Here is a 19,530-nt window from a genome sequence, read left to right as displayed (position 1 = left end):
GTCCACTGGACCGGATCTGGAGCCCCCTTTTTAGTGAGGTCAGTTAGCGGGCTGGTGACGTGCGAATAATTAGGTAGAAACTTACAATAATAGCCAGCCAGCCCCAAGAACTGCCTCACCTCCTTTTTGGTCTTGGGCCTTGGGCAGGCCGCAATCGCTGCAGTCTTGTTAATTTGGGGACGCACGTGCCCATGACCCAAGTGGAACCCCAGATACTGTACTTCCACCCGCCCAATCGCACACTTTTTCAAGTTAGCTGTGAGGCCCGCTCGCCTCAGCGACTTTAGAACAGCCCTCAGGTGTTCCAAGTGCCGTGGCCAATCATGACTGTAGATTATTATGTCATCTAGATAGGTGGCCACGTTGGCAGCATGAGGGCGGAGGACCCTGTTCATAAGCCGCTGGAACGTACCGGGTGCCCCAAACAACCCAAAAGGGAGTGTGACAAATTGGTGTAAACCAAACGGTGTGGAAAAGGCCGTTTTCTCTCGGGACAGAGGAGTCAAGGGGATCTGCCAATATCCCTTTGTTAGATCCAGTGTCGAATAAAAGCGAGCAGCACCTAACCAATCAAGCAACTCATCAATGCGAGGCATTGGGTATGCGTCAAATTTAGACACCGCGTTGACCTTTCTATAGTCCACACAGAACCGGACCGACCCATCGGTCTTGGGAACCAGGACCACTGGGCTGCTCCAGTCACTGTGGGACTCCTCGATTATGCCCATTTCGAGCATGGCCTTGAGTTCATCCCGAACCACCTTTTTCCTGTGTTCGGGCAAGCGGTAAGGGTGGCTACGCACTACCACCCCCAGGGGCGTTTTGATGTGGTGTTCTATGAGGTGGGTACTACCCAGAAGGGGTGAGAACACGTCGGAAAATTCCTTCTGTGACTTGGCTACCTCTGTGAGTTGGGCCGGCGAGAGGTGGTCTCCACAAGGGACCGGAGTGGTCCGAGATGTTATCTTTTTTTACCTCCAGCCCCAGCTCCGCCTTCTCTGGGACTACCGATGCCAACACCATGGGGACCCCCTCATTCCAGCAATTTAAAAGGTTGAGGTGGTAGACTTGCAGTGCCCCGCCCCTATCCGTTTGCTTCACCTCATAGTCGACATCCCCGACTCGCCGTGTGACCTCGAAGGGCCCTTGCCACTTGGCGACTAATTTAAAACTCAACGTGGGCAATAATATGAGCACTTTGTCTCCCAGCGTGAACTCTCTAAGGCGCGTGCCCCTGTCATACAGCCGGCTTTGACGTTCTTGTGCCTGCCAGAAATTCTCCTGGGTTAGGTGCGTGAGGGTGTGGAGTTTTGCATGCAGGTCAAGAACGTACTGGATTTCATCTTTACTTTGTGAAGGTCCCTCCTCCCAATTTTCCCGCAGCACATCCAGAATGCCATGCGGCTTACGCCCATATAATAATTCAAAGGGAGAAAACCCTGTGGAGGCTTGCAGGACCTCTTATACTGTGAATAACAGGGGCTCGAGCCACTTATCCCAATTACGCGCATCTTCACTTATGAATTTCCGGATTATGTTTTTGAGTGTCTGGTTAAATTGATCTACTAAGCCATCCGTTTGTGGGTGATAGACACTGGTGCAGATAGACTTAATCCCCAGCAACCCATACAGCTCGCCCAGTGTGCGTGACATAAACGAGGTGCCTTGGTCTGTCAGGATTTATTTCGGAATCCCGACCCAGGAGATAAAGCGGAATAGCGCTTCTGCAATACTGCGTGCTGAGATATTGCGGAGAGGCACTGCTTCTGGATATCGTGTTGCGTAGTCCATTAGAACTAAAATAAAGCAATATCCCCATGCTGACCGATCTAATGGCCCAACAAGATCCATCCCAATTTGCTCAAACGGGGTCTCAATTAGAGGGAGAGGGCATAATGGCACTTTTGGAGTGGCCGCAGGATTTACTAAATGGTATTCACGGCATGCCACACACCACCGACTGACATCCCCGCGAATCCCTGGCCAATAGAACCGGGCCATTATTCGGGCTAGTGTTTCATCTTGCCCCAAGTGTCCAGCCATGGGATTAAAGTGAGCCGCATGGAATACGAGTTCCCTACGGCTCTTTGGGATTAACAACTGGGTTATTCGTTCCTTAGTTTGAGTGTCCTGCGTCACTCGGTACAATCTATCTTTAATAATGGCAAAATAGGGGAAGGTCGGTGCCGCGCTTGGCTGAAGAGTTTGACCATCGATTACTCTCACTTGGTCAAACACATGCCACAGAGTCTCATCTCGCGACTGTTCTAATGGGAAATCCCCAAAGGAATCCCCGAGAGAGGGAGGAGGAGCGGGCTGCTCCTCACTCTGACGCGGTGTTGACGTAGACGGCTCTGTGACCGCTTCTCCAGCCAATGCCACACCGGGATCTTCCCGTGACCTACTAGGGCAGGACCCACTATGTGTTAAATATTCCATTAGTTTTTTAAATCCCGGCCAATCAGTACCCAAAATCAACAAGTGGGTAAGACGAGGACTAAATGCCACCTTTATTCTATGCATTTGGCCCCGGAATAGAATATGGACAGACACTAGAGGGTAATGGTGAACATCCCCGTGCACACACAACACTTTCACCACTTGTGCTCCCCCCAGTGCCTCACCTTGCACCAGGCGTTGGTGAATTGAGGCCTGATTACAACTGGAATCCACCAAAGCGGGATACGTATCCTCTTGAATACTCACCGGTATGCGATACATTCCGGCCTGATCGGGGGCGGTTTCTGCCACGTTGGGGATCCGGATTACAGCACCGACCTCCCTTGTGGAGCTCTGACTTTGGAGATGCTCTGATTCCCCGTCGCGCCAGCACACCGGCCCAGGCTTTCCCTCTGCACTGGTGTTATGGGTGTCACTAACCTGAGGGGGAGACAACACAGACACAGGAGAGGGAGATGGAAGGACACCATGGGTGCGGCGGGCCGGCTGGGGAGGAGCCATCCGCCGCCTCCGTGGCAGGGGAATGGAGTGGAGAGGGGGACAAGAGACAGGAGAGAGAGAGAGGGAGAGAGAAAAGAGAAGCGAGGGGAGACGCCTTGGAGCCACCTCCAGATGGTCCTCTGCCAGCTCGATGGCTTGTTCCAGCGACGCCAGGCGGGGACACTGGACCCATTCCGCCGTTCCTTCAGGAAGCCGAGAGATAAACTGCTCCAGTGCCGCCAGATCGATGATCTCATTGGCGTTGCGGTCTTCTGCCGGCAGGCATCCTGGAGTTGCTGGCCTAATGCAAATGGCCGGCCGACCTTCTCCAGTGCCAGCGTCCAGAAGCACTGACGATGTTGCTTCGGGGAGCGACCGAGACGTTGCAGGATGGCTTACCTTAGGTCAGCATAGACCAGTCGGCTGTCAGCAGGGAGCTGCTGCGCTGCGAGCTGCGCCTCGCCAGTCAGGAGTGGGAGGCGGCGCGACGCGCGCTGCTCCTGCGGCCACCCACACGCCTCGGCTGCTTGCTCAAAGAGAGCGAGGAACGCATCCGGATCGTCCTGCGGTCCCATCTTCGTGAGGGTGGGGGCAGCGGTGGCTGACGGCCCTGCTGACGCAAGCAGGTGCCGGAACGCCTGGCGATCTTCCTGCTTGGCCAGCATCAAGGCTTCAAAGCGATGCTGCTGCTCCTTCCAGAGGGTGATCAGCACTTGATGCTGGTTCTGCTGGGCGGTAGCGAGGGCAAGGATGAGCCCTTCGAACAGCGAGGACTCCATGGGGTGGTTCCCTTCTGTGCTCCTGGGTTTCGGCACCATTGTAGTAATTCCTGATGTGGGTGGAGCACAGAAGCACGGCAGGTGAGAGTTAATGTTCCACAAACCACTTTATTTAGCTTTTCAGCTTTCTTTCCTTCTTCCTTTCTTACTCACACATGCGTTGTGGTCAGGGAGAGAGCCCCCTTTCTCTGCTCTCTCCCTCCTTTTATGCTCCAGCACACACACACACACACACACACACACACACACACACACACACACACACACACACAATTGACAGTAGGTGGAATGACTTGGCCACTTACCTTCCCCAATCCCGCCCTCCATTCACAGACTGCTGCCTGGCCACATCCACGCTGCCACACTTAGATTACACATTTTTCAGTTTTACTCAAATTAGGGTGGTGCAAAAATGAGTACACCCCACAACAAAAACTACTACATCTAGTACTTTGTATGGCTTCCATGATTTTTAATGACAGCACCAAGTCTTCTAGGCATGGAATGAACAAGTTGGCGACATTTTGCAACATCAATCTTTTTTCATTTTTCAACAATGACCTCTTTTAGTGACTGGATGCTGGATGGAGAGTGATGCTCAACTTGTCTCTTCAGAATTCCCCATAGGTGTTCGATTGGGTTCAGATCAGGAGACATACTTGGCCACTGAATCACTTTCACCCTGTTCTTCTTCAGAAATCCAACAGTGGCCTTAGATGTGTGTTTAGTCATGTTGGATACATGCACGACGACCAAGGGCACGGAGTGATGGTAGCATCTTCTCTTTCGGTATAGAACAATACATCTGTGAATTCATGATGCCATCAATGAAATGCAGCTCCCTGACACCAGCAGCACTCATGCAGCCCCACATAAGGACACTGCCACCAACATGTTTCACTGTAGGCACCATGCGTTTTTCTTTGTGTTCCTCACCTTTGCGACGCCATACAGTTTTGAAGCCATCGGTTCCAAAACCATTTATCTTGGTCTCATCACTCCAGAGTATAGAGTCCCAGTAGTCTTCATCTTTGTCAGCATGGGTCCTGGCAAACTCTAGGTGGGCTTTTTTGTGCCTGGGCTTTAGGAGAGGCTTCTTTTGTGGACAGCATCCATGCATGCCATTCCTCTGCAGTGTACGCCGTATTGTGTCACGGGAAATAGTCACCCCAGTTTGACTTTCTACTTCTTTAGATAACTGCAGTGAACTTGCATGCCGATTTTCTTCAACCCTTCTCATCAGAAGACGCTCCTTTCGAGGTGTTAACTTCCGTGGACAACCTGGACGTCTCTGTGAGATGGTTGCAGTTCCATCGTTCTTAAATTTTTGTACCACTTTTGCTACAGTATTCTGACTGATAAGTAAAGCTTTGCTGATTTTCTTGTAGCCTTCACCTTTGTGGTGGAAAGAAATTATTTTCTTTGGGGAATTCTGAAGAGACAAGTTGAGCATCACTCTCCATCCAGCATCCAGTCACTAAAAGAGGTCATTGTTGAAGAATGGAAAAAGATTGATGTTGCAAAATGTCGCCAACTTGTTCATTCCATGCCTAGAAGACTTGGTGCTGTCATTAAAAATCATGGAGGCCATACAAAGTACTAGATGTAGTAGTTTTTGTTGTGGGGTGTACTCATTTTTGCACCACCCTAATTTGAGTAAAACTGAAAAATGTGTAATCTAAGTTATATTATTAATCTTACTGTCATGTTACAAGTTAAACAGATGTTATATTAAAGGAACAGTCCACCGTATTTCCATAATGAAATATGCTCTTATCTGAATTGAGACGAGCTGCTCCGTACCTCTCTGAGCTTTGCGTGACCTCCCAGGCAGTCAGACGCAGTCAGACGCGCTGTCACTCCTGTTAGCAATGTAGCTAGGCTCAGCATGGCCAATGGTATTTTTTGGGGCTGTAGTTAGATGCGACCAAACTCTTCCACGTTTTTCCTGTTTACATAGGTTTATATGACCAGTGACATGAAACAAGTTCAGTTACACAAATTGAAACGTAGCGATTTTCTATGCTATGGAAAGTCTGCACTATAATGACAGGCGTACTAACACCTGCGCGCTTCGGCAGCGCATTGATACGGAGCTCAGATATCAATGCGCTGCCGAAGCGCGCAGAAGGTGTTAGTATGCCTGTCATTATAGTGCGGACTTTCCATAGCATAGAAAATCGCTACATTTCAATTTGTGTAACTGAACTTGTTTCATGTCACTGGTCATATAAACCTATGTAAACAGGAAAAACGTGGAAGAGTTTGGTCGCATCTAACTACAGCCCCAAAAAATACCACTGGCCATGCTGAGCCTAGCTACATTGCTAACAGGAGTGACAGCGCGTCTGACTGCGTCTGACTGACTGGGAGGTCGCGCAAAGCTCGGATAGATACGGAGCAGCTCGTCTCAATTCAGATAAGAGCATATTTCATTATGGAAGTACGGTGGACTGTTCCTTTAAACTTTGTCTTTTCAACATTTTGGAAATTGTTTTTCGTTGAGATATTGTTTAAAATGTTACTTTTCAAAGGGGGTGTACTCATTTACGCTCAGCACTGTAAGTTGTAATGTGGCTGGAATTGTTATTCATTGTGAAATGTCTTCCTGATTGCTGATGGTGGCCATGTGTTTGAAATAGCCCAGTCATTAATAATCTACTTACAGATTAGCACAAAATGCAGTGCACCAGATTTCATCATGATAAGATTTATGGTTCTTGAGAAACGCTGCTCTCACCTTAGCACTGCTCCTGATTTATGAACATGCCCAACTTTGCCTGTGACCTCAGAATCTTGTCCTGTATGTGCAAATCTAGACAACCTGTAAATCATGAGTTATGGCTGTTGGAGTACATTCGGGTCCAAATTATTAGAATTAATTTATGGTGTGTGTCAGCTGTATTGTTTACAAATGTCACTACTTTTCATAATTATTGAGCTTCACACTCTGACACTAAATGTATGAAGCTCCAACAAAGTAGATTTAGTGTGTACAAAATAGAAAAAAAGAAATTCCATCCAGGGTGCAATTAGAGGGTGTGGCCTAGATCGGTTTGGGTTAAGCCAAGGAATACGAGGGGAAAAAAGAATTGTTTTTTGTTTGAGTGTTTTGTCTGCCGGTTGTGGTGTAGCTCCAGACCCAGTTTTGGGCATCGGTTCCCTTCAGGCCTTGGTTTGCTGTGGGTGAGCCTGTGCTCCTCGCTGTGGGCTGCAGTGAGCTTGTAGCTCTTTTAACATCAGGGTTACCCAGCACTCTCTGCGGCGGTGCTTTTGTCCTTGGCATGGTGTTCCGAGCGATGCTGCACGGCAGCTGTGCAGGCACTGTGGGATTTATCTTTGTGTGCCTTTTGGTGGGACTGTGGTAGCTATGCCATTGGAGTTACATCCTGACCATCTTTTGGGGGATTTTTTTCCTTCCTTCCCTAATTGTGAAGCGACCTTGGGTGTGAGAAAGGCGCGATATAAATTGGACTGATTTATTATTATTAGTAGTAGTAGTAGTAATAGTAGTAGTAGTAGTGTACCAGCATGAATGCTTGGACCCCTATAAAGAGGAAATTCTTGTTTCTTTCTCCTCCCTAGTAAAAACCTCCCCGTCGAAGAAGATCCGAGGAACCATGACAGGGCAACGCAAGACAAACACTGCAGGGGCTGGACAAACCCAGCAGGGTCAGCTGTTGGTTATGGTAGCACAGACTAATGCAGAACACTCTCAGACAGACGAGGAGTTGACTCCGACACGTAGCGACAGTGCTGTGTCTCCCACCTCAGAGACACCAGGAAGTGGAGGTAATGGGGGGCATGGGAGTTTAGGATAATTACTAAAGAATTGCCAGCTCTCCCCGTCATTGAACAGGTTTTCCTTTGCTGTAGTAAATGACGCTGATGTTTGGTGTGTACAGTTCGCTGAAGATGATAAATGACAGGGAATGTTCTGCATTGTTGGAATGCCTTCCTGTTGATTTATGCATAATTGCTTAGTCCTCCAACATGAATAATACAAATGTTTCTTTGAAACACTGAACTACTTTTTTTGCATTTATTCTCACAGAAAACGATCCTTCCCCTGACCTCATTACTAACCCTGTTGCAAGTGGCGTGGCTGACACAACACTCTCAAGGTGCGTACATGGATCATGGATGTCTGCATTATTTTTCAGTAACTGTCAGTGCAGCTCCATACTTAAGAGACTATGGTAATGCATCGACCTGATTTTTGATGGCTTTTGTGACCTGTATGATGTACGTGTACCACTACAGAGAACCCGACTGTAAGTGCAAGGCAACTTCTCTCGTAAACACTTGACCACCAGACAACAAAATTTGTATCATTATTTCCATAAGACAGATGGGTTTTTATCCACCAGTTATTTTTAATTTGCTTTATAACATGGGATTCTTTACGAACACATTTTATGCTCATCGGGAGCTCTGCTTTTAACCAGTGCCTCTATACGTATATTACAGTACTGTATAAAAGTCTTAAGGCCAATTTATGCTGACAACGCAGTCCTCGCAGATGGCGTCTGCGTAGCCCCCCCACCTTCGCAGACGCTCTGCGCGCACCTCCCAAAAATTGTGACCACCGCAGAAGCCTCGCAGACAAGAGGGCTCTGATTGGTCCACTCCAGGTCCACTCTACATCCGCTGTACACGCACTTCCGCTTCCCTACTTTCCCGGTTTGGTTTGTTTTCACTACCGCCATTTTTAAAAACACGAGCGAAGATGGAGCAGCACGAAGAGTGGTTGATCGAGGAAGTGAGGAAGTACGTACATCCAGTTCTAGTCATTATAAGTAACCGGAGGATAAACACTCCACTAACCACACCCACCAACTACTCCTAGCGATTTCGCGACTTCGCGCCCCCTTGCGTTGTGGCGGTGAATAACATCGCGCACGCCTATTACTCCCCGCTCAACGATAAATTACAACTGTCTGCGAAAAGCTATCTGCGAAAGCCTTGTCGCAAGAGCATGCAGAGGCCCTTAGGTACCCTATTTTTTTTTTTCATATAAACTTTGTTAGGGCGGCACGGTGGTGTAGTGGTTAGCGCTGTCGCCTCACAGCAAGAAGGTCCGGGTTCGAGCCCCGTGGCCGGCGAGGGCCTTTCTGTGTGGAGTTTGCATGTTCTCCCCGTGTCCGCGTGGGTTTCCTCCGGGTGCTCCGGTTTCCCCCACAGTCCAAAGACATGCAGGTTAGGTTAACTGGTGACTCTAAATTGACCGTAGGTGTGAATGTGAGTGTGAATGGTTGTCTGTGTCTATGTGTCAGCCCTGTGATGACCTGGCGACTTGTCCAGGGTGTACCCCGCCTTTCGCCCGTAGTCAGCTGGGATAGGCTCCAGCTTGCCTGCGACCCTGTAGAACAGGATAAAGCGGCTAGAGATAATGAGATGAGATAAAACTTGTCACCTTCCTCAGTCACACCGGAGTGGGAGCGCTGAGCGCCCAGTTACACATTCATAAAAGACTGTTCCCATGGTAATGACATGATCATCACTTTCACTCTTTCGCTTTCGATTGGTTTCTCTTTCGTAGTGGGAACACCCACCGTAAACAGGATAAAATCTGTCAGCCATAGTTCAGGCTATTTGCAGGTAAAACTTGTTGCGAGATGGCACATGGATTTTATGCGCTTCAGATGATTTAGGGCAGCGATTCAAATCAATCTTGAGAACTGCGACACTGATGATGAGCGGTGCCTTTTTTTTTCTTTTTTTTTCCTCAACTCGATCCAGCCGAAGATCAGCTCGAGTAAGTGTAAATTTTTCTTCTATTTTTTACTTTCAGATCGGTTGATATTTGTGCGCTGTAGTGCATACACAGGAAAAATGACCGAGCAGTTTTTCCAGAGTTAAAAGTATTTTCCTCAAAAATAGTTAATTTTGCTCGATTTTGAGTTTAGAGTAACCTTTGGAGTTGGAGTGGGAGCAAAATTACAGAGTAATTGTGTAACAGAGTTGGTCGTGGCTCTGAACTGAGTAAAATAGTACAAGAGTTAATTTCAAGACACTGAATCGAGTCAAATACCAAAATAAAGTCTAATACCCGATACATGAAGCTGTTGTAAAAAGCAGTTTTAGAACTGTGTTGGAATGTGTGAAAAAACATGACCTTGTCCATTGGGACTTGACCTGATGGGATAAAAGGTTGGCAGTGGGAGGGGTTTACATTCTTCTCATGGAATGGAATGGAATTTTTTACTCTTCTCATTGAATACTCCTCCCACCGCCAACCCTTTATCCCAAAACAATAGGACATAATTTTTTTTGATGGCCAGTTAATTGTCCAAATCAATGCAGCAGATTTAAGTTTTTGTGCTTGATACATTCCTCAGACTGAATAGAATCACCTCAAGGGACCAAAACAATTCGTCAGAATGGGTAAGGTCATGTTTTTTTCACACATTCCAACACAGTTCTAAAACGGCTTTTTACAACATCTTCATTTAACTGTTTTTTTTTTTTTTTAAGTATAATCATGACATACAGACTGCAGAGATATATTATTGTAGCTGAACTTGTGCTGAATACAAAAAAGTCATATGACTTTGAAAATACTGCTAGGATTTGTTGAAATTGACAACAAAATCAGAGCACGCCAAAATCATTAGAGTGCCAGAAAATATCTTCAGACCCCAGAGGGTTAATTTTGCACCAAAATCCAGTAGCCTTCATTATGTTTTCTTTTTTTAACCTTCTGGGGTCTGAGGGTATTTTCTGACACTCTAATGATTTTGGCATGAATTGAATCGCTGTCCTGAATCATGTGACGTGACATCTCGCAAATCTGCGTGCCATCACACAAGTTTTACCTCCAAATAGCCTAAACTGTGTCTGACAGATTTTATCCTGTTTACGGTGGGCGTTCCCACTACGAAAGAGAAACCAATCGAAACTGAAAGAGTGAAAGTGATTATTATGCCGTTACCATGGGAACAGTCTTTTATGAATGTGTAAGTGGGCACTCAGCACTCCGAGTCCGGTGTGACTGAGGAAGGTGACAAGTTTTATGTTTCTTCTAATTTAGGTCATTTAAAACTATAATATTATTTGTCAGTGGGCACATCAGAAAGTGTAAAGTATAAAGTTTCTGTCAATATGTTTATCATGCTTGTATGATAAAAACTCAGGAAGATATTTATCTAAACACATGACCTACTCATTTTAAACCTGTCGAGCTTCACCAGAGAAGCTCTCGACCCCAGGGAGTTAAGAAGCGAGTGTGACAGTCAAAGTGTCTGCACAAGGGGTCTATAAACAGTACACATACCATACTACAGCAGTGAGGGGATATAAAATAACCTGCAAAACCGAGACTAAGAAAACAGCCAAGACATAATGGCAGATATGCTTTTAAGAACTGAAATAAAAGATCAAAAAGCCTAATTTTTGTGGTGCTAGTTCGTAATATATGCTCATTCCAACTTGTCCGGTCGGGCATGTTGGGGACATGTTTCACTTGCCCTGGGCAGTCGGGCAGTCCTTAATGTCAAGCCCTGTAGAATGTAAACAAACCGGCGAAATGACAGGAGCAATTTGCGAAAAATGGTATAATAATTCTTGAAAAATAAAAAAAGGATAGGTTCTTACCGTCAAATATTTTTATTCCATATTTTGCTGCTTTTTTTTGGGGGGGGTTGTTTTCGAGTAGAGTTTTTATTTCATCCTTGGTCGGTTCAGCAACATGCCGCCATTTTGTTTATCTCTACTCACAGCATATGAGCTGATAGCCTCGTGGCAGAGTCAGTTACTCATATCCAGTGAATGTGACTAGAGTAAATGTATATATGCATGCTGTCTCTGTGTAATCTACCTCTTGTTTTTCAGGGTGGAATAACAGAAGCTAAATTGCTCTAGAAAGGTAAGCTTCGTACCCAGTGCACATGTTTGCTTCTTGTCGTGTTCACAAGTGATTCAGGCTTGAGTTATACCTCGGATCTATGAGAAAGTAAGAAGTGTCGTGTGTATTTGCACAGAGGGGCTGCAACAAACAGTTATTTTCTAATAATCGAACAAATCTGAGCCTTTTTTATTGCACATGGAGAGTCCATTTTTCTCATTTTAGAGAAACTACCATTGTAATTCTTTTTGTTTTGGGGTACAGTATCAGTTTAATTGATGATTCATTTAAACCACTTTTTAAAGAACGATACCAGCTAATACTGCAGACTGTATTTCCTGATGGAAAGAGATGTACTTCCAGTCATGTAGCAGTCAAGGGCTGCAGTTAGTGTTCACACATGCCCCTTTTCCACCAAATCAGTTCCAAGGCTGGTTCGGGGCCAGTGCTGGTGCTGGTTCACAACTCGTTCAACTTGCGAGCCAGCTGAGAACCAGTTTGCTTTTCCATAGCTCGTGGTGCTAAGGGAAGCCATGTCATTATGTCGCTGTATAGACCCCTTTCACATGACGTCACCGCGCCGCGAGATATTGTTAGGCGCCATATTGGAAGACCAAGTACATGCACTCACAATATAAAACAAAGTACGAGCGAGAGTAAAGTGACACGATGGATGATAATTCGGGTTATGTGAGTACATTACCAGCTGCAGAAAGGGCACGGTATGTGGAGAAACTGGCTGTGATTGATGGGTTTGACCCATATGATAAGACTCAGAAAAAATTATGTGAATCCAAGCACACAGTTTAACGCAAAGTTCGTTTATATCCCGACCTTGTCAGCTGTCAGATTTATGTTAATGGACCCGGTAAGCTGGTAAATAATTTTTTTTTTTCTTTACCAAATTCTAACAGAAAACGAGAGCGCCTGAAAGGGAAAACCGAGCCGAGCCGCCTCACGGCTGTAATGCAAATTGCTTTCCTCCTCGGTATACAAGTGCGCTTCCATGGCAGGGAAAAAGAAACTACATTCTGCCGCCTATGTAGTGCCCTATTTATACAAATAGGAGTCATTCAGGATTCAGCCATGTTTTTGCTCCGTGCTTTTACTCGACCAAAGTTATACAGTATTATGAGCTTTAAATTGCATAAATAAAACCATTTGGTGAAACTTTGAAGAAGGGTCATTCCGTGCCAACTCACCTAAGGGTCCCCACATCACCGTCTCAGAGTTTGCTCAAAAAATTCTATAATCAAGAATCATATGTTTGTACCACACATGCAAAATATTAGCTCCCAATTCATTGTAGTTTTGGAACTACTGGCCTTTGAAATTTTGATGTCAAAATACCACATGACGAAATGGCTCTTTCCCCAACTTCAGAGACCCATAACTTTTTATTGCAGCTATCTAGACAGTTGTGTTTGCAGATTCTTACTGAATGATACCCACTCTTTTCAAATCTGTTGTCAGAAAGCCTCTGAAGGACATACGTTTTGCATAATGGGAAGCCAAAAATGACGTTTTGGCCAAAATCACATAAAATTCATTAAAACTCTAGGGGGCATAGTAGAAATATGAAGCTAGTTAGATTTTTTTCCTCACTACATAGTATTTGTAGGGTTGTTATCTGTTCACAGAAACATATTTTGCCATGAAATTTCAATTCCTGAATTTACAAAAAAAATTTTAACATCTTACGTCCTTTCCGAGGGGGCTAAAATAGGGCATTTTCGCCATCTTATTTGGTCATGTGGCTAGGGGTTTAGGATCTTCAAATTTTTTGTGAAGATGCTCTCATATAAGATGTAACTACTCCCTGATTTTTTTTAACAAACGCCCCTTGCTTCATATTTTAATAATTTTTTTTGTACATGGACAGTTTCATCATTTTTCACTTTTTTCCACATTCAGAACTCTGTAACTCTAAATTGGAAGATTCCTACTAGCAGCTATTTCAGATTTACATACACTGACACACAAATTTTCATATTTTAGTAGTTGTATGCCCAAGAAATTCATATTTTTCTTTCTATTGGGACCTAAAAACAGCTATTTGGCCAAAAATGACAAAAACGCTGGGCAGCTTTTAATAAACAAGGGAATAATAAAGGGGTGTTTTGCACACAAATTAAGGCTTATAAGAACCTAATCTAGGCATACACATTTCCTGAACAACTTTTTCTGTATTGTATATTATTTTTTGCAATTAGAAAATTTTAGGTATAATTGCAATTTTTGTTGAATATCCTTGGAAAATATAGAAAAATAACAACAAAATTCTGGAGTAGTATTTTTTATATACTTCAAGGTTGTGTAAGCACAAAACATTTAGCAATGAGGTTTTATTTACATATTAACACATTCAATGATCCATGATCATGATGTTGAAAAACATCACAAGATTTGTACATAATTTAAAGTCAAATATGGGCATCCGTGATAATGGGTAATTCATTCACAGGCAGTACAGTTTCATGTGATGTGCTAAGACACTCATAAACTGTCATCTAGTAGTACATAAGTTAAAACTTAAGTCTTCCACAAGTTTGAAGTCATCCTCTGTTAGTTGGTAATGGCGTCCCCCACTTTTTATGTTTGGGGCCTCTACCACACAAAGGACATGAAGCAAAGGCACCCAACATTCATCTTTCCTGCTTTGTGGTGGCCATGAGAATGTGTTGCCTCGTCCTTGTCTCATGAAATTGACATACACATCATTTTCTTCTTCATTTCTGGTGACAATATTTCCAATGTACCATTTTCTGTCATAAACACAGGCAATATATTTGCCTGGCTGGTACATATTTGGTGCAGATTGGGACATTTGGCTTGGGGCCTGTAACTGGGACTGTAAAACTGGTGTGGTTTCAGGTCCTATGTCCACTACCGATGATGGTACCACATCAGAAGAAACCCTTCTCATCTCCAGCTGAGTGGGTGCAATTGGGCAGAAGCTGTGATGAGATCTTGTTCCAGGATAGAAAAAGTCACCACATCTTTAATTTATGAGGAAAATAGCCCATTCCCTCCAGAACTTGAAAAATATCAAGTCAACATTTTTGTCATTTTTGGCCAAATAGCTGTTTTTAGGTCCCAATAGAAAGAAAAATATGAATTTCTTGGGCAGACTACTACTAAAATATGAAAATTTGTATGTCAATGTATGTAAATCTGAAATAGCTGCTAGTAGGAATTTTCCAATGTAGAGTTACAGAGTTCTGAATGTGGAAAAAAGTGAAAAATGATGAAACTGTCCATGTACAAAAAAAATTATTAAAATATGAAGCAAGGGGCGTTTGTTAAAAAAAATCAGGGAGTAGTTACATCTTATATGAGAGCATCTTCACAAAAAACTAGAAGATCCTAAACCCCTAGCCACATTAACAAATAAGATGGCAAAAATGCCCTATTTTAGCCCCCTCGGAAAGGACGTAAGATGTTAAAAAAAATTTTTAAAATTCAGGAATATAATTTTCATCGCAAAATATGTTTCTGTGAACAGATAACAACCCTACAATTACTATGTAATGAGGAAAAAAATCTAACTAGTTTCATATTTCTACTAGGCCCCTTTGAGTTTTAATGAATTTTAAGCGATTTTGGCCAAAATGCCATTTTTGGCTTCCTATTATGCAAAAAGTATGTCCTTCAGAGGCTTTCTGGCAACAGATTTGAAAAGAGTGGGTATCATTCAGTAAGAATCTGCACACACAACTTTCTAGATAGCTGCAATAAAAAGTTATGGGTCTCTGAAGTTGGGGAAAGAGCCAATTTCGACATGTGGTGTTTTGACATCAATATTTCAAAGGCCTGTAGTTCCAAAACTACAACATAATTGGGGGCTAATATTTTGCATGTGTGGTACAAACATATAATTCTTGATTAGAGAATTTTTTGAGTAAAATCTGAGACGGTGATGTGGGGGAGTTCCTGAAATTTAGGTGAGTTGGCACGGAATGACCCAGAAGAGATTATACTGGTTTAAAGTTTTTACCGAACGTTTTCATGTCGACTCCAATTAATACACTAGTAGAATCGATGACTAGTTTAGTAGGCCAAAACTTTTTTTCAATTTTTGACTGTACCAGCCTGAAAAAACTTGCGACAGTCAAATGGAAAAAAAGCAAGCTGGTCATGTTGTACTGGACTAATCTATGACTGATGAGTATAGTAAGTGATACTAGTGCTGATACAATAAAACAGACGACTGTAATCTGGTAGGCAGCACGATTTATATAATTTCTCCGTGTCAGATACATAAGGAGGACCGGTCACCAATTCTGCCATCTGTTTGCTACCCAGACATTGTAAACTATTTGTTGTTTACACCCAGTGCCTACACTGCTGATGACTTGAAAGCCTACAAAGGGCTACAGGCTTACAATTATGTTGTTAGTTGCTTGGTTCGTGATATTACAGCTGTTATTAAGAATAACCTACACATAGTTATTATTATTAAATTGTAGAAGTCTGGGAGGCTTGCTCCTCATACAGTTATCAACTTGGGGCCAATTTAGCATGTTTTAAATCTGAATTTCTTGCGTTTGCTTACCTCAAAGTGTCCGCAGATCATGCACAGACTTATCCATTATATCCACAGTTTTTTGCCAAGTCTCACACAGGTTTCTTTCAAGTCTACTGTTGGGCCAATAAATCATAAATAAAACAGCTCAGATTTGTTTGTTTAAGTCGTTTGCCACTCCACTTTATTCTCGTGGGTTCACATACCGCTGCCGTTATCAGGAGTTTGTTGGTCTTCCAAAATGGCGCAGGGTCTGTTTACTTCCGGTTTCGGGTGACGTCAGTGAAAGGGGTCTATACGTCAGTTACGTCGCTGTATACGTCAGTTACGTCGCTACGTTTGCATAAACCTTGGCGCAAATATCGAAGCAAAAACAACACGGAAGAAGCAGCAGCAGCAACAACAACAACAATAATAATAATGGATGACTTCGCGTTTGTACAGCTGCCGCTTCTCGTCGCTTAAAAATGGCGATCTTTCGCGGTCTTGTTATTGTTGTTGGTCTTAACAACTCCGCCCCCCCGCTAACGTAAGCGGTTTTTTCCTCTGGCCCAGCAGAGAGTTGGTGCTAGCCTGGAACTGGTTTTTCTGGCCCCAGAGCCAGTTCTTTGTCAGTGGAAACAGAAAACCCGGTTCCAAACTAAGCACTGGCCCCGAACCAGCCCTGGAACTGCTTTGGTGGAAAAGGGGCAACATGGAAATGAGGAAACTGTGATCTCGGTGACTCTGACTGACCGTGGCATGGTTATCAGTGGTCAGTGCCACTAATAGAGACGTCTGAGAGTGGTCAAGGGAGAATGGCTCAACCGGTTTGAGCTGACAGGAACCGGGGTAAACTTCTGCAGTTGCATCGACCTCAAGGGCTGACGTGTTGTGCGTTCTGAGATGGTTTTCTGAGCATTCTCCTCTGATCCTCTTTCATCAGCAAAGGGTGTGGATGGTCTCGCTGATTGAGCATCGCCATACCTCGCGGTTCTGTGCTCAACTGCATTTGCCTGCAAGTTACCTGGATGTTCTTTTGAAAGCGAAACTAAAAAACGTGAGGTCGCTGAATACTTGTTTAGAAATCGATAATATGCCTCGAGCTGAAAATTCAGATTGAACATTTCAGATAAAATGACGCGGATTCAAAATAACTTCTTTCAGATTCAGATTTTTCCGTTTCAATTCAAACTGAAATGCAAATTGTAGAAATGCAGACCTGCTCATTAACCTTAAAGCTAGACGGCCTTTTGATTTCATAAAATCGGTGAAATTTCGTTCCCTCTGAAATTTGGTCATTGTGATAGATGTTTATTTCTGTAATGTTGGATGGGAAGTTATTTAATTTGAGGGGATGAAAACAAATAATGTGCATGAAATCACTCGCTTCACACAGTCAAGCAGACAGAGGAAGTCCGTGTGCGCATGCGCAGGTTTACTTTGAGCGTGCACTGACAGTTCCATCATTCTGTCGCTAAACGAACAGCTGATCACACCGAGGTGCTCGCTGAGCGCTGATATTTATTAGTTTGGTCCTGCGTTTCCTTTCCTTCGTATATAACATAACGTCTTTTCTTCTCGCTTTCCGTTAGGCAGCTGGGCCATAGAAGGTTCACGCTGCACGCTACACGCTACACGTTCACGTGAAGAACCGGACCCTGGGCCATTAAACTTCATGCTTGGATGTTCACGTGTTGCGCCTGTTCTACTTTGACCGAGTAACCAACAATATGGACTCTTCGGATGACGACGATTGCCTCATTCTGCTTTTACTGAGACAGAGGAAGAGAAAAAGGAACAGAATTTGGAGCCGAGAACACTTCCTTCTGAGAGAAACCCGTGGTGAATTTCACCGAACATTCTATAATCTGCTTGACAATCCCGATGAAGAACTATTTTTCAATTATACCATTCAATTATATTTTTTCTGAAGTTTTCCCCTGAAAGCATAGAGTTATCTCCCTAGACCCGTTCTGATTGGCTGGCGCGGCGGTGGCCGCATGCATTGACTGGAATTTCCATCTTCACGCCTAGAAAAAAGTGTGCATGTTCATTTCTCGCTTCACGCGTGAAGTGTGCAGCGTGCAACGTGAACGCCGTTCTATGGCCCAGAGCAAGTCATGCTACGTTTGTCCACTTTTCTTTACACGCGTGTAGCGTGCAGCGTGCAGCGTGCAGCGTGAACCTTCTATGGCCCAGCTGCCTTACTGTAGTCTGTCTTTCACGCTTCATTCGCGTCCTCCATTTTTCTCTCCGGTTTCAAATTTGTATTCCACACTGCCTTGTGCGAACTGGGAAAGCCCAACACGTGATGCATGATGTGGTATCTTGTATTGGGTCATGGTGAAGCAGGAAAAAATAGCGGAGAATTTACACTGCAAAAAAATTGAAAGCTGAATTTGAGGAGAAAATTACTTTAATACTTGTGAAATTATCTTGCTGCATGGACAGATATTTTTACTTGATAAGACATCTTAGAATAAGTTCGTTGCAATCTAGAACTAGGTTTAATAATCTCAGAATTGGTGTGTTTTCTTCTTCTAATAGGAAATGTTATTGTTTTGACATCATTTTCGCAGTGTAGGGCCACATGGCCTTAAAGTGCTGATGACATGAACATGACTCTATGCAATTTCTTAAATAAACTATACAGCATGGCAAACGTTAGATTTCTGTTATAATTACGTGAAAAGAAGCTGTTATGTGAATATCCAACTTTTAATTGCACAGCACAAGAAAACTGGGTCCGTGGCTCGCGGCCATGCTGTGACGTCAGCGGGAGAACACGCTGCGGTTCACTGGCTGTTCTACTCTGGTTCTACTCAATGGAAATGGCGCATGAAAACGCCGGTGAACACTCTAGTGCTAGCTCTTCAACAACCAAATACTGGTACTTTAAGCAGTGATCATGATGGCATGATTTTATCTGATTTTAAATAAATGAGATTGATAATAATGTGAATGTTCACAACTAGTACATACAAACTCTGCAGCTGCGTCATACTCCGCAAAAACATCAGCAAGAACCTACAATATAAATGGAAATGCAATACACGAAGCTCAAATGACTTTTGGAAAGTATAATTTCTACATTTTTTCTACATATTCTTGAAGTCGGTCATCGGGGTACTTGCTACCGTTCCCTAACAACGCATGGCAAAGGGTAAAGTGTAGTGTTGCTACGAGTACTTGCTAAAGCCTCCGGTGGAAGATCCTCGATGTGCTGATAAGACATACAGTTCTATAGAACACACAAGTGTCACGATAATCACAAAACAGATGCAAATTGTTAAAATACCTAATTTTTAAGCAATCATGTATTGATCTCTTCCGAATAGAATCTATGATAGCCTACCCTCTTTACCCTTTGCCTCTCGTTGCTAGGCGGCAGTTACATGAAAGCCGCAAGCTTTCACAAGCAAATACATGACTGATATCACGCCGACTTTATGATTACA

At 43.9% G+C, this 19,530-nt stretch overlaps 1 protein-coding gene across 5 annotated transcripts in view; it reads left to right on the top strand.

Annotated features, from left to right (window-relative positions):
- pip5k1aa (phosphatidylinositol-4-phosphate 5-kinase, type I, alpha, a) overlaps positions 1-19,530 on the top strand; it is a 118,685-nt gene that overhangs the window by 81,345 nt on the left and 17,810 nt on the right. For 4 of the 5 annotated variants that reach the window (XR_009651223.1, XR_009651222.1, XR_009651221.1 and 1 more), the window contains exons 13-15: positions 7,305-7,511; positions 7,774-7,843; positions 11,553-11,586. Coding sequence is in view for 2 of the 5 variants with exons in the window: in XM_060904890.1 (XP_060760873.1) it covers positions 7,305-7,511; positions 7,774-7,843; positions 11,553-11,562 (287 nt within the window). In the remaining 3 variants the exon portion in view is untranslated. Of the gene's footprint in view, positions 1-7,304; positions 7,512-7,773; positions 7,844-11,552; positions 11,587-18,802; positions 19,068-19,530 lie in introns of those variants that run through there. The other variant, XM_060904891.1, reaches the window with a different exon arrangement.

The sequence above is a fragment of the Neoarius graeffei genome, chromosome 22 (genome assembly GCF_027579695.1).
Source record: "Neoarius graeffei isolate fNeoGra1 chromosome 22, fNeoGra1.pri, whole genome shotgun sequence".
In the NCBI taxonomy this organism is placed as follows: Eukaryota; Metazoa; Chordata; class Actinopteri; order Siluriformes; family Ariidae; genus Neoarius; species Neoarius graeffei.
The sequence above is the reverse complement of the archived record's forward strand: the minus strand, read 5'-3'. Positions and strand labels throughout refer to the sequence as shown.